The 12,252-nt window shown below is 43.9% G+C and overlaps 1 protein-coding gene across 10 annotated transcripts in view; it reads right to left on the bottom strand.

Moving 5' to 3' along the window:
- The window catches only part of LOC137638420 (uncharacterized), a 547,169-nt gene that overhangs the window by 157,545 nt on the left and 377,372 nt on the right, over window positions 1-12,252 (bottom strand). For 9 of the 10 annotated variants that reach the window (XM_068370479.1, XM_068370475.1, XM_068370472.1 and 6 more), the window contains one exon: window positions 1,456-1,524. The exons of the other annotated variant lie outside the window; for it this stretch is intronic. In XM_068370479.1, coding sequence (XP_068226580.1) covers window positions 1,456-1,524 — 69 coding nt within the window. The remainder of the gene's footprint in view (window positions 1-1,455; window positions 1,525-12,252) is intronic. 10 annotated transcript variants of the gene reach the window in all.

Genomic DNA, 12,252 nt, shown 5'->3' with positions numbered 1-12,252 from the left:
CCTTGGCAGGATCCCTCCCGATAATACTGTATCTATAAGTACTGGCTTAACGCTACAAGGAATAAAGATGACAAGACGATTATGGCGCCATCTGAGTACTCAAACAGTAACGGAGGAAGGGAACCTTATTAATGGCTCCTCTTTTATTTTGCCACTTTTCCCGCTCGAAGGGTAAACGCTATGCGGGGTGCAGATTGCTATGTAGCGTGTGAAGAATACGTCCCCTGATATTATGCGATATCCTAAAAGGAAACTTTAAGGATATTCGCGCCAGGAGTTAGAATTCTGGAGACCTTAAGTTAAATTCTCTGAGAATATCACTGTACTGTAGTCAAATATACCCTAGGAAGCTACTTAAAGGAACCTTCCATCAGGACGACATGGCTATTTCACCCAAAAATAGATTTTTCGCTTCGGTCAAAATCCATTTTACTGTATAAGTGTGCCTAAATAGCTTTCATAATTTATTAATGCTACTACAACCAGGAAAGTCGTTCTGCTAACTAAATAACACATGTATAATGAACGACAGCACCCATGGTGCCTCTGGTGACAGGCCTAGCTCCTTAACACAATCAATTACTCTAATTTCACTGTGAAGCAGGAGCTAAAAATTATACACTGTAAAGAATCAATACTCAACTTTCCAGTGGTGAAAGAAGCTGGAGATTGCATACTAAATCCTCTCAAAAGCGATCAAAAGGTTAGATCAACAGGGAACACCACCGTGCGAAATCGCTACAAAAATAGGAATAAGCGCCATCTAGATACTCAATAGTAGTAGTATGGGAGGAAGGGTAACCTTGATAACGGCTCTCCTTCTAATTTGCCACTCCTCCCCCTCGAGGCGAAAACGCTATTCGGGGTGAAGATTGTTATGTGTCGTATCAAGATATACGTCCCCTGATTTATGCGATATCCTTAAGAGAAATCTTAAGGATATTTGCGCCAGGAGTTAGAATTCTGGAGACCTAAAGGTAAATTCTCCGGGAATATCACTGTAGTTCAAATATCCCTTGGAAGCTACTTATAGGAACCTTCCATCAGGACGACATGGCTTGAGCCCAAAAATAATAATTATTACCGTTATTTTTACGGAAGGTTTGTATTTTGTAAAGGAAAACAAGAAGACAAAAGAAACCAGCACCATTAGTAAATACCATATTAAACTGTATCATAACAAAAAACTTTTATTGTGTAACTGATTGAAATAAAACATATAAGTCCTTGATGGAAATTCATTAGGCAATCTGAGGAATAAGTGGCACTAGGAAATATATTGAGAAAGACCTAGTTGTTAGCCTATTACTAATGGCCCTTATATCTCATGAACAAAGCTCACCTGCGAAGAGATATGAATCTCCTTTCCTCAAAGTTTGTTAAGAAAATATGTGAAAGAAAAGTAAATGGAACTTAGTCATATGATGTTACTAATCAAACAAAACTTTTACTTACGGACATAGGTCCCTGTCAATGAGTCATCCTGGGCATCCTCTAATTCCTCCATCATGTACGTATCTGAAACTGGAAAAGAAAATTAGAAAATTATTTGTACCAATGCATTTACAAAATCTTTCATTCTTTAAAATAAGGAATGTGTCTAAGTCTTGCAAGTACACTCCCAATGTCTTTGAGGGAGTGGGTACCTACGGCAATTTCACCCTGGTATCCAAAGTGCCACTACTTGGTGGTTACACCAGTGATTCAATGTTGATCCCAGTACCTGCAGTGTCAGTGTCCCCAGTAACAATCACTGAGAGTTGAGTGATAAAGCCTAAAAGTGTAGAAGGCTCCGGTGCCAGTACGCCTGTACTTACATCCCAGTGACTAGCCTCTGATTAATCTCTGTTGTATTCCCGTATCTGTTACTCCCCGGTGCCTCTCACCCGTTTCTGTCATTAGCGTCCTGTGCCTGTAACCTCAGCCCTTGTATGTGTTATGATTGTGGTTACCTCCCTTGAGAGAGGTATGTAAGTGATGGTTACTCAGATCTATTGACTAATAGCGACTCTCTGCTTGAAGATCCTGGGAAGCAATGCTCACCCTTCACTGGCTTACAAATCAACCAGAACAAGCCCTAATGTAACGTTCAGCGGGTATGATGTGTATCGCACTGTCAAAGGACAAGAGCACATGCTAGAATTCTCAAGGAACCTTTTGCGAGACGCCTACTGCAAAACTACAACTGATTTTTCTTTCCTCTAACAAGTATCTGAAGAAGAGAATAGGAAGGGAGGGATTTGGTAGAGGATCAAAAAGAAAGAAAATTCATTCTTTTCCCCTTTCCAACAGTAGTTCTTCCTTGCTACCATAAAAGGTATGTGGTTCCTTCTGGTCAGAAACAGGCAAACTACTTCTCTGAGTTTGCAAATAAGAGTACATTCAGCCCTCGATATTCGTGAGTTCTATATTCTCGGATTCAGTCATTTGCAATACAGAGTACCGTATAACCTATTAAATGAAAAATCACCTATTCATGATTTTGCTGACCACAATTTCAAACTGATCATGCCTTGTGATGTTTCCCTCTCCACACAGCACAACACCCGATCTCTCACTCACTCAGCCTCAGTCTTGCTTCATCTTTCCTCGCATGAGCATCTCTCGCTTTGGTGCCTTTTGTGTAGAATAACGTTGTGATGGAAAAAAAAAATTACATATCTAGTGTGCTTATAGAGATTTTTTAAATTTTACTGTATTAGTGTATTCATTGTGTAATACTGTAAGGTTATTGTTATATCAACTACAGTACTATACAGTACTTTATACAAAATACTGTACTTTACAGTAGTAATGTAGTTATAGGCTACACGTATGGTTAGTTTCAACAGAACAAGTTGACTTACCAATAAAAGCGAAAACTGACAAGTGTTACCCAAGCTAATTAATCTGTACTGTAGTGATAGTACTGTACATATATTACAGTCATATACATTGCTGTATCAGAGAGTGTTAGATAGGAACAATAGTGTTTTCTTGTTACAGTACATTATTTACATATAAGTGTAGCAATGACTTATGCAATGTGTTCCATAGTTTTACCATGTACTGTACATAGTACACAAGTGTACATGTACTGTATGTCTACTGAAATGTGTTAAATCATTATCATAATGCTTATACCGTGATAGAAACCAATAAAAACAATATTAGGAGGTACAGTGGGTTACTTACTGTGTTAGTCGGCAGCACGTAAGCAATGGGCAGTATGTTGTTAGGTTAGGAGTTAACCAACCCAAAGGCAGCCAGTATTTGTGCTTTTTGTGGATGTCTGTTACCTAACACCAGCGAATAAGGAGGGCTGACTTTACAAGGAAAAATTCTGTAAAACAGCATTCCTAGGTATTTGTCTATTGCTTAGGTGTGAGATCAGTCTCTCCTTAATCACAATCCTTAGATTGTAATAAGAGCAAGGAGTAGTTTCCATCTCCTTGGAGGGCTGGAAGTCCCCCTTGAATCAAACTGGACAGTTCTTTAACTTCTCTAACTGTGTTCAACGCTTGGTCACAGAAGAGCGTAGTGAACACACCAATGCCCAAATCTGTTTGTCATAAGGATGATACAACCGATAGGACTTGGGGTGTACATAATGTACCGTACTAACATCAAATAAATCACTTTCCCTAAGGGGAAACGTCAGCTGAATCAAATACTAAGCACATGACTATCCCCAGCTCGCATGGAGGGTTGTGGAGATATACTTCTTTGGTTGTAAAGAATGGAGCTCTGAAGTGTAGCTTACCCCCATCTAGTCCGACCAGTATGTAATGCTGCAGCTGTTGACCCCAAGAGAGGGGCAGAAGCATGAAGGAGAAGAACCAATTATAGTACATTCATTCCCAACTTATGTAAAAAATATTGCTAGGCTAGCTACACAATGGATTGAGCAGCCACCACAGGCCCAAACGAAAAAGTGTCAAGTGACTTGAGGGTACAATCTCTCTGGTAGAAGAACGTAAAGATGGTCTGCTTCTTTCTTACCCCTGCCTTTAATACTTGACCCACCGACAGGTTTCTTTTAAAATAGAGAGATGGGGCAATACCCCTGACTTTGTGAGCTCTGAATCTTGCTGGAACCTCAACTGCCTCACCAGCCAAGGTGTAAGCTTTCCCAATTGTATCACGAAGCCAGAAAGGGATTGTGTTCCTTGACACTTTTTCTTGGACTTGCCAGTGCTAACGAAGAGTCTCCTACACTCAGGCCTGAGATGTTGGGTCCCCTTCATCACCACCCGATGCCTTCCAGAGGGAGAGGCTGGAGGACTCGAACCTGGGGTCATGCGCCGCCAGTTTATGAGTCTTAACCACAAATTCCAGCACAAAACTAAAGACCTCCTTCCATTCAGGAGAGTGGGCTACTAAATAAGAAAGACCGTGCAACTCACTCGCTCTCATTGCCGATGAAAAGACTAGCAAGAAGACAGTCTTGAGAGTGAGATCCCTGTCTGGCTACCTATTTAAGGGCTGGAATAGGGTACAAGTAAGAGCCTAGAGGACTAAAGTCATATCCCATTCCGGAGGCCTGAGATCCAGGGATGGGCAAGACTGCTTAAAACTTCTCACAAGCATAAGCAACTCCCAGGAGGCTGAGAGGTTTATGCTCTGCACTCAAAAAACCTTACTCAAATCTGAGAGGTAGCCTTTGATGGCCACAACAGAGACTTACTTCTCCAAGCAATGAAAAATGAGGAAATCTGCGATCAGGGCTAAAGATGCTCTGACCAGAGAAATACCCCTTCTACGTCACTAGTTACAGAAGATGGGCCACGTAGCCTAGTAGATATTTGTTAAGGAATTCTGGAGATATCCAGACATCTCCCGTGCAGTGCCTTACAAAAAGCCTTTCACTTGGAGATATTAGATATTTTCCACCCGCGAAGAGACAATGACTCCATGTACTGGTGGTACCTCTACAGATGTGGCTGACAGAGGAGAGTAGGCCAGAGGGGTAGTTCTTTTGGGAGCTCAACTAGAAAAGCATGCAGATCGGAATACCACATGTCATGAGGCCATCTGGAAGCCATTTGGGACCCACCAGGGTCATCCTCATTCCTGGGTCTGTAGATTACCGGCTGAATCAGGCTGAAAGGGGGAAAGACATAGATGTAAAGATGATTCCAGGGGTGTTGGAAGGCATCCTCGAACACCGACCATAGGTTCAGAATGAGGGAACATAAAAAGGGGAGCTTCCTGTTCAACTGAACATTACACTTACCCAGAATGTACCTTGCTTCATCAACTCTCAGATGCGGCATGAAACTATGCCCAGTTCCTTGATGATATAGGCCACTATGGTTCAGCTGTCGCTCATCAGCACTACCGAGTGCCTCTATCAAACGTTCTTGGAATGCTTGCAGGCCTAGGAAGGCTGCTTGCATTTTGAGGTCATTGATGTGCAGTGCCAACCACTCAGAAGTGCATCTGCTTCATCAACTCTCAGATAGGGTATGATACTGTGCCCAGTTCCTTGTTGATATAGGGCACTATGGTTGAGGTGTTGCTCATCAGCACTATCGAGTGCCTCCATCAAAGGTTATTAGAATGCTTGCAGGCCTAGGAAGGCTGCTTACATTTTGAGGATGTTAATGAACAGAGGCCTATCCACCTTGGACCACATTCCTAATATGATAAATCTGAGAACAGTTCCAGATCTGGAGGTGAGAAGGCCCTCTTCTGGTGAGGTCGTTCTAGTTGAGCCCCCCGGGCAGATCTCTCCGTGCTTCCTGTGACACCAGCACTGGAAGGAATAGAAGATCCCTGTCGGCTACACAGTGATTCTTCTGGCACCACTAAAGGGATCTCTGGTGGAGACGCCTGTGAAGAATAAGTCTGAAAAGATGTTGCCATTGCTGAGCTGGAACAACTATCTTGAACAGAAACGGTCGATCAACTTCTCTGAGCTTGCTAATGTAATCATCTGTGCGGAAGACTCTTGCTGCTGCCAAATCTCTCAGCATACTCAGGTGCTTCACCCTACACAGGTACCGTTCAGCCCCCTAAGAAGAGAAGTGCTGTCACAGGGAGCCTTGCTCCTGTAACTAATACTTTATAACTAGCTAAGCTACAACCCTAGTTGAGAAAGTAGGATGCTATAAGGACGGGGATCCAAAAAAGAGAAATAGTCCAGTGAGGCAAGGAAACCAATAAACTACAAGAGATGTAATGAATATTCAATTTGAAATATCTCAAGATCAATAACAACATTAAAATAGATGAAATATATACACATAACCCTCCGCTATCACTTCTAACTGGTACCGCTATTACGGTCCTATAGCTGGAAACGCGATACTCCAAACTTTAGAAATTATGGTAATAAATCTCATTGGTACCACAACCACGAACTTTACTCTTAATTTACCCTATTTTTACGTTTTTTTTTTTTTTTTTTAATAAAATTACTTTAATTACAAACCAAAAGCTTATGCGATTTTCAAGGTTTTCACACGTAGAAAAGGTTTGTTTATAAGCAATGAATAGCCTCTCTTTTGGTAACGAGTCGAGAATATTTTTTGTCATATTTTAAATAGTATAGCTTTCCTATACAAATTACAGGGTATATTAAAGCATTATTTTTGTTTAGTATAGAATATATAAAATGGATTTTGAGCAAAGCGAAAAATCTATTTTTGAGTGAGAGTGCCATGTCATCCTGATGGAAGGTTCCTGTAGGTAGCCTTTCCAAGGGATATTTGCTACAGTGATACTCCCAGAGAAATAAATCGAAGGTCTCCAGGATTCTACCTCCTGGCACGAGTATCCAGTTAAAGATATCGCTAGGGATCAGGGACGTATTTTTTAGATACGACACATAGCAATCTTCACCACGAATAGATTTAACTCTTTGATGTAAGGGGGGAAGAGTGGCGAAAGAAAGGGGGTGCCTATCTAGATACCAGGTGTACCTCCTATCCGTACTACTATCGGCTGCCATTCCTTTTACTTATCTTTAAGCAGCAATAACCACAGATAGAGTAGTTTCGGGTGGGCTCAGCAAAAAGGGTGGGTCTATCAGAACGACATGGTGCTCTCACCCAAAAAAGGGATTTTGACGAAGGAAAAATCTATTTCTGGGCGAGAGACCTGTGCCGCCCAGTGAAATGCTCCTATAGCACCATTTCTAAGGAATATAACTGCTAAAATATTACCAGAGAAAAAAATGTATAGGAATGCTAGGTTGAACTAGCTCGCTCACCTATAGGTGTCGGTATAATATAGGGCGAAACAGACCAGAGGTCTCGTACCATTTAGATATCTCCTCTTCAAAATCCCTCAATAGTGAGGTGCGGTTCAACCTCCCCTGCCGCGCAGACTAGTACTACTAACTCTACCCACGCTTGCCCAGCACTCCTTATAGCACCCCTAAGTTTGGGGTCTGATCAGGGCAGGACAACTAGGGTGGGTTCACTGGGCGGCACAGGTCTCTCGCCCAGAAATAGATTTTTCCTTCGTCAAAATCCCTTTTCTGGGCTCAACCTGTGCCGGCCAGTGAAATAGTACCAGAGAAACGAACCCAAACTTCAGTAAATATAAGGGAACGAATTAAAATCAACATAACATAACAGTGGTTTAATAAAGAGTTGCAGTAGTAGACGATAGTCTTTTATAACATCAAAAACTGACAGGGTATAATATCCCATGGGTGACACAACAAACTGAACTCAGGTAGGAACTGTAAGTGAGGCAGGTAAGAGGAAGAAGATGGCAAGACATAGTACATTCAGGAATTAATTAGGAATTAATTTGTTCGGGGGACACCACGCTCCCTGCGGCTACGGTAGCGAGCTGAAGGGCCGCTAAATGTTTAAGATAGTACCGCCTGAACAATGACGGGGATTTCCATCCGGTATATTTAGTAAGAACTGCAAGGTTCATGTGATGGAAAAAAATTTATTGAGGTTGCTACCGCCCGTATGTCATGGACGTGAGGGAAAGACTCAGGATTAGCCTGTTTGATAAAATACAAAATCTGTTGTCTGATCCCTTTTAAAGTTATAGTCCCTCCCTGTTCTCTGACGAACAAGGGTCCTGAGGTCTTATAGGAAGTCCTTGATAGAAAGGACTTTTAGAGTGGTAACAGGGCACAGGGAAGGATCCTGAGGGAGCGGGATAATTTTCCAGAAGGACCATCTGTTCTGAGGGTCTTCATTTTTGGCCAAGAAGACTTTGACTGGGGAGAGGAGGACTTCTCCTGATGGAAGGAACTCGATGTGGCCTGGATCTCTTGACAAGACCGCTAATTCCGAATTTCTAGCGCCGGATGCTAAACTCATAAGGAATAGAGTTTTTCTGAGTAGAAGTATATACTCACATGAATCGTTGATGGTTTCTGACGCCAGTTTGAGGACATCATTGAGAAACCAGGAAACAGAGTTAGGACGAATGGATGGTTTCAGGAAAATTTTCTTCAAGGCAGATTTAATGGTAGTAATAGCGTTAGCTGCCAGACCTGACTCGAACAAGGTCCTGAAAAAGGTAACTGTTAGGTTTAATGTCATAAAGACAACATTAGAATCCTTCAAAAACTTTGCTAGTTTTTTGACCGCTGAGTCATATTGACGAAGAGTGGAGTCTCTTTTATCTGATTCTAAGAATAAAGTATTCTGGGGATCTATGTTAGCCCCTTTGTGGGCCGCAAACTTAATGAGGTCCATAAAGTTAGGGCGTTCCGAATGTTTGAGGAAACGAACACAGTGCGCGTTTGTACTATTTGGGTCAAAGTCGGGTTGGGAATCTGGCGAGGGCGGAGACTCAGCTCCAGTAAAAGAGGAAACCAATTGCTCTTGGGCCAATTGGGGCCCACCAGGCCTACTTGACCTTTGAAGGTTCGAAGTTTGTCCAGCACCTTCATCAATAGGTTCACCGGTGGGAAAGATAAATCCTTTCCCAGGTGTTCCAGTTCAGAGACATGGCATCTGTGGCGTAAGCCCGAGGGTCCAGGTTGTGGGCCACATAACATTTCAGTTTGTAGCTGGACTCTGTCGCGAAGAGGTCTGCCTGGAGGTCCGGTACCTGGGAGAGGACCCACTGAAACAATTTTCGGTCTAGTGACCATTCTGATTCCAACGGGGTCACCCTTGAGAGTGCGTCTGCCACAACGTTCCGAACTCCAGCCAGATGGACAGCTGATAGGTGCCATTGGTTTGAGGCTGCTAGGGAAAAGAGTGCTACCATCACATGGTTGATGGTGCCTGACTTGGAGCCCCCTCTGTTTAGGTAACGAACTATAACTTCGTTGTCGAGAACTAGTCTCAGGTGTTGCTTTTTGGCCGGGGAAAGACGTTTTTAGAATTAGTAAGACAGCCATGGCTTCTAGGACGTTTATGTGGAACTGTTGGAACATTGTGGACCAAAGGCCCTGAACCTTCCTGTGTTGGGAATAACCTCCCCAACCTGATAGGGAGGTATCCGCGTGGATGACTATCTTTGGAGGAGGGTACTGTAGTGGGACGGATTTCGACAAGCTCTTGGTGGTTGTCCATGGGAGAAGCCTCTTCCGAAGAATGGGAGGAAGACAGGTCTTCTTGTCTCAAAATTTGCTGCTCGCTCTGGAGCGCCAAACCCGGTTTATGTCCTTCAGTTTCGCTTTCAGAAGAAGGTCTGTCACTGAAGCGAATTGTAGGGATCCTAGGGTCATTTCTTGGTTCCTTCTGGATGTTATCTTTTCCCCGAGAAAACATTTGGTATTCTTCGCATCTCTATTCTCTTGGACCTGGAGAGACATAGGGTGTGAGAGCGTAGGCCCCATTGTAATCCCAGCCACTGAAACTTGGTCTTCGGTGTTAGGCGGGACTTTTTGAAATTTATTTTGGATCCCAGAGACTGAAGATACTGGGTCACTTTGTCGCTTTGAGACAATCCTCGACGTTGTCTGACCAGATTAGCCAATCGTCCAGATATGCGACGACTTGGACCCCTTGGGTTCGAAGTTCTTGAATGACTGATTCCGCAAATTTTGTGAAAATTCTGGGCTCGATGTTAAGCCCGAAAGGCAACACTTTGAACGTGTAAGCCTTGTTGCCTAGTCTGAACCCTAGGAATGGGCGGAAATGTCTCGCTATTGGAACATGATAGTAATCATCGGTAAGATCGATGGAGGTGGTGACGGCCCCACGGGGAAGTAAGGTCCGTACCTGCGAGACGGTAAGCATGTGAAACTTGTCGCATTGAATGAACAAGTTTAGCCAGGCAAGATCGAGGATGACTCTCCGGCTGCCTGAGTCTTTTTTCGGGACTCTGAATAAGCGACCTTGAAACTTCAGATGTTTTGTTTCTTTGATCACGTTCTTGAGCAATAGATCCTGGATAAACAGGGTCAGATCCGGTGGCGGGAGTTGATGGAATTTGTTCGGTGGAGGAGGCCCTTCTATCCAACTCCACCCCAGGCCCTTGGAAATTATGCTGAAGGCCCAAGGACTGAACCTCCAGAGACCCCCGAACGCATAAAGCCTCCCTCCTACCTGAAGAATCTCGGTAGGTGGAGGGTTTTCCGCCACGGCCTCCACGTGATCCCTTTCCACGGGAGAAATATCTCTCCTTGCCTCTGTTCTGAAAGGATCCTCGTGAACTAAGGCCCCTGCCTCGCTGGTATCCTTGAGAGGAACCCCGGGACTCATAGGCAGGGTTATAAGCCGGTGAGGTGAACGAACTCGAAGCCACTTGGCTTTTAGGGAAGAGAACATATTCCTCTTGGGGCTGAGGCTTGGAGGTGGAGGGTTGGATGGTCTGAGCAACCGGGACCTGGCTGGACTACCTGGAGAGGCTGGCGGAACTGGGCAGAGTTATAAGGACGTAGCCTTTTCCTGCCCCGGGATTGAACGTTCGATTGTTCGAACTTCCGTTTGGGAGTGAGACCCCAACGGACTTTGAGGCTCTGGTTCACTCTGGCAGCTTCGCTTAACACCGAGTTGACCATGTCCTCCGGGAACAGGTCCGGGCCCCAAGCGGAGGCTTTAAGGAGTTTATTCGGCTCATGGCGGATAGTAGCCTCTGATAGAACATGTCTACGGCAACGTCTTCTGGCTACCAAGAAGTCATAGCAATCCGATAACAAGGATTGTAAGGTGGCCTTTGTCATGACCTTAAAAGCGTGTTCCCCACCATAGTTGAGGGAAAACATCTACGCCATCGTCGAGACGTTTAGGCTCCTTCTAAACTTAGACCGGGACTCGAACTCGAGTCGAATTAAGGTTTCAGGAAGTCTTGGAAGACGTTCACTAAATCACGTCGACACACAACCAGCAGATAACTTACCAGAGGTAAATGTTAACTGAATGTTAAGCCAACATTCGTTACCTGATGGGAGCAGAAGAGATGTAGGGTCTGTCTCCCGAAGCTGGGGCAAAGGTTTGTCTTCGGCCACTGCCTGAAGAGCTAAGTCCACCATCTTGGTGACGCCAGGAGTAGGGGTCTGCTCGTCCACAAGAAACATAGTGTATGTGCTCTTGTGGGGAGTCAGCATGGTGTTCGTGCAACCCCACTCGTTCAGGGTTCTAACCCAAACAGACTGAGCCTGTTCTTTTGGGAAGGTAACGGTCTCCTTAGGGACCTTATCTAGCCGTGGTCCCTAAAACTTAACTGGTTTGGTGATTTGGAAGACCTGTGAGTCTTTGATAGGGGCTGGCGGGTAGCTGTAACTTTAGGGACAACAGGACATGGCCTGACATCAGCCACGTGCTTCCTTGAAAACCCCTAAAAGGAAGAGACACAGGGTCTCTTTGGCCTGACACTCCGGGCGAACCCGCCAACCCAGATCTAAAGAGTCGCCAAGGTAGAAGTCAGGGAAGACTGCGACCTCCGAAAGAGGGTATATCGTTACTAATGAACAAGTTACCTCCGTTGGGAATGTAAAATAAATAGATCGAGAATAAATGTTTAAACCGATCAATCACAAAGGAAATAAAATGAAAATCCCAAAAGATTATATCAGAAGTTAAAATTATAGATAGTAACGACAGGGGCACCTACAGTGTGTCCCATAGTAGGGTAGTAACCCAAAAAGATCCAGGTGCTCCGAATTCTTAAAATAGACCGGTATGAAACCGGGATCAAAGGCTATGAACAAAATTTCGGACCGGTATAGTAACCGGGGAAAAAACTTTTCATAAATTAACTGACATTGTTAAAATAATTCCGTAAAAGGTGAAGATTATCAATGAAATAATATTGTCATAGCGAGAAATATACTATCCCGTCGGTACTGGGGAAATATAGAATAATATAAAGATACATAAGTATCCCATAGCAGGTCAG

This window comes from Palaemon carinicauda, chromosome 3 (genome assembly GCF_036898095.1).
Source record: "Palaemon carinicauda isolate YSFRI2023 chromosome 3, ASM3689809v2, whole genome shotgun sequence".
In the NCBI taxonomy this organism is placed as follows: Eukaryota; Metazoa; Arthropoda; class Malacostraca; order Decapoda; family Palaemonidae; genus Palaemon; species Palaemon carinicauda.
This window is presented reverse-complemented; position numbering and strand designations above follow the sequence as displayed.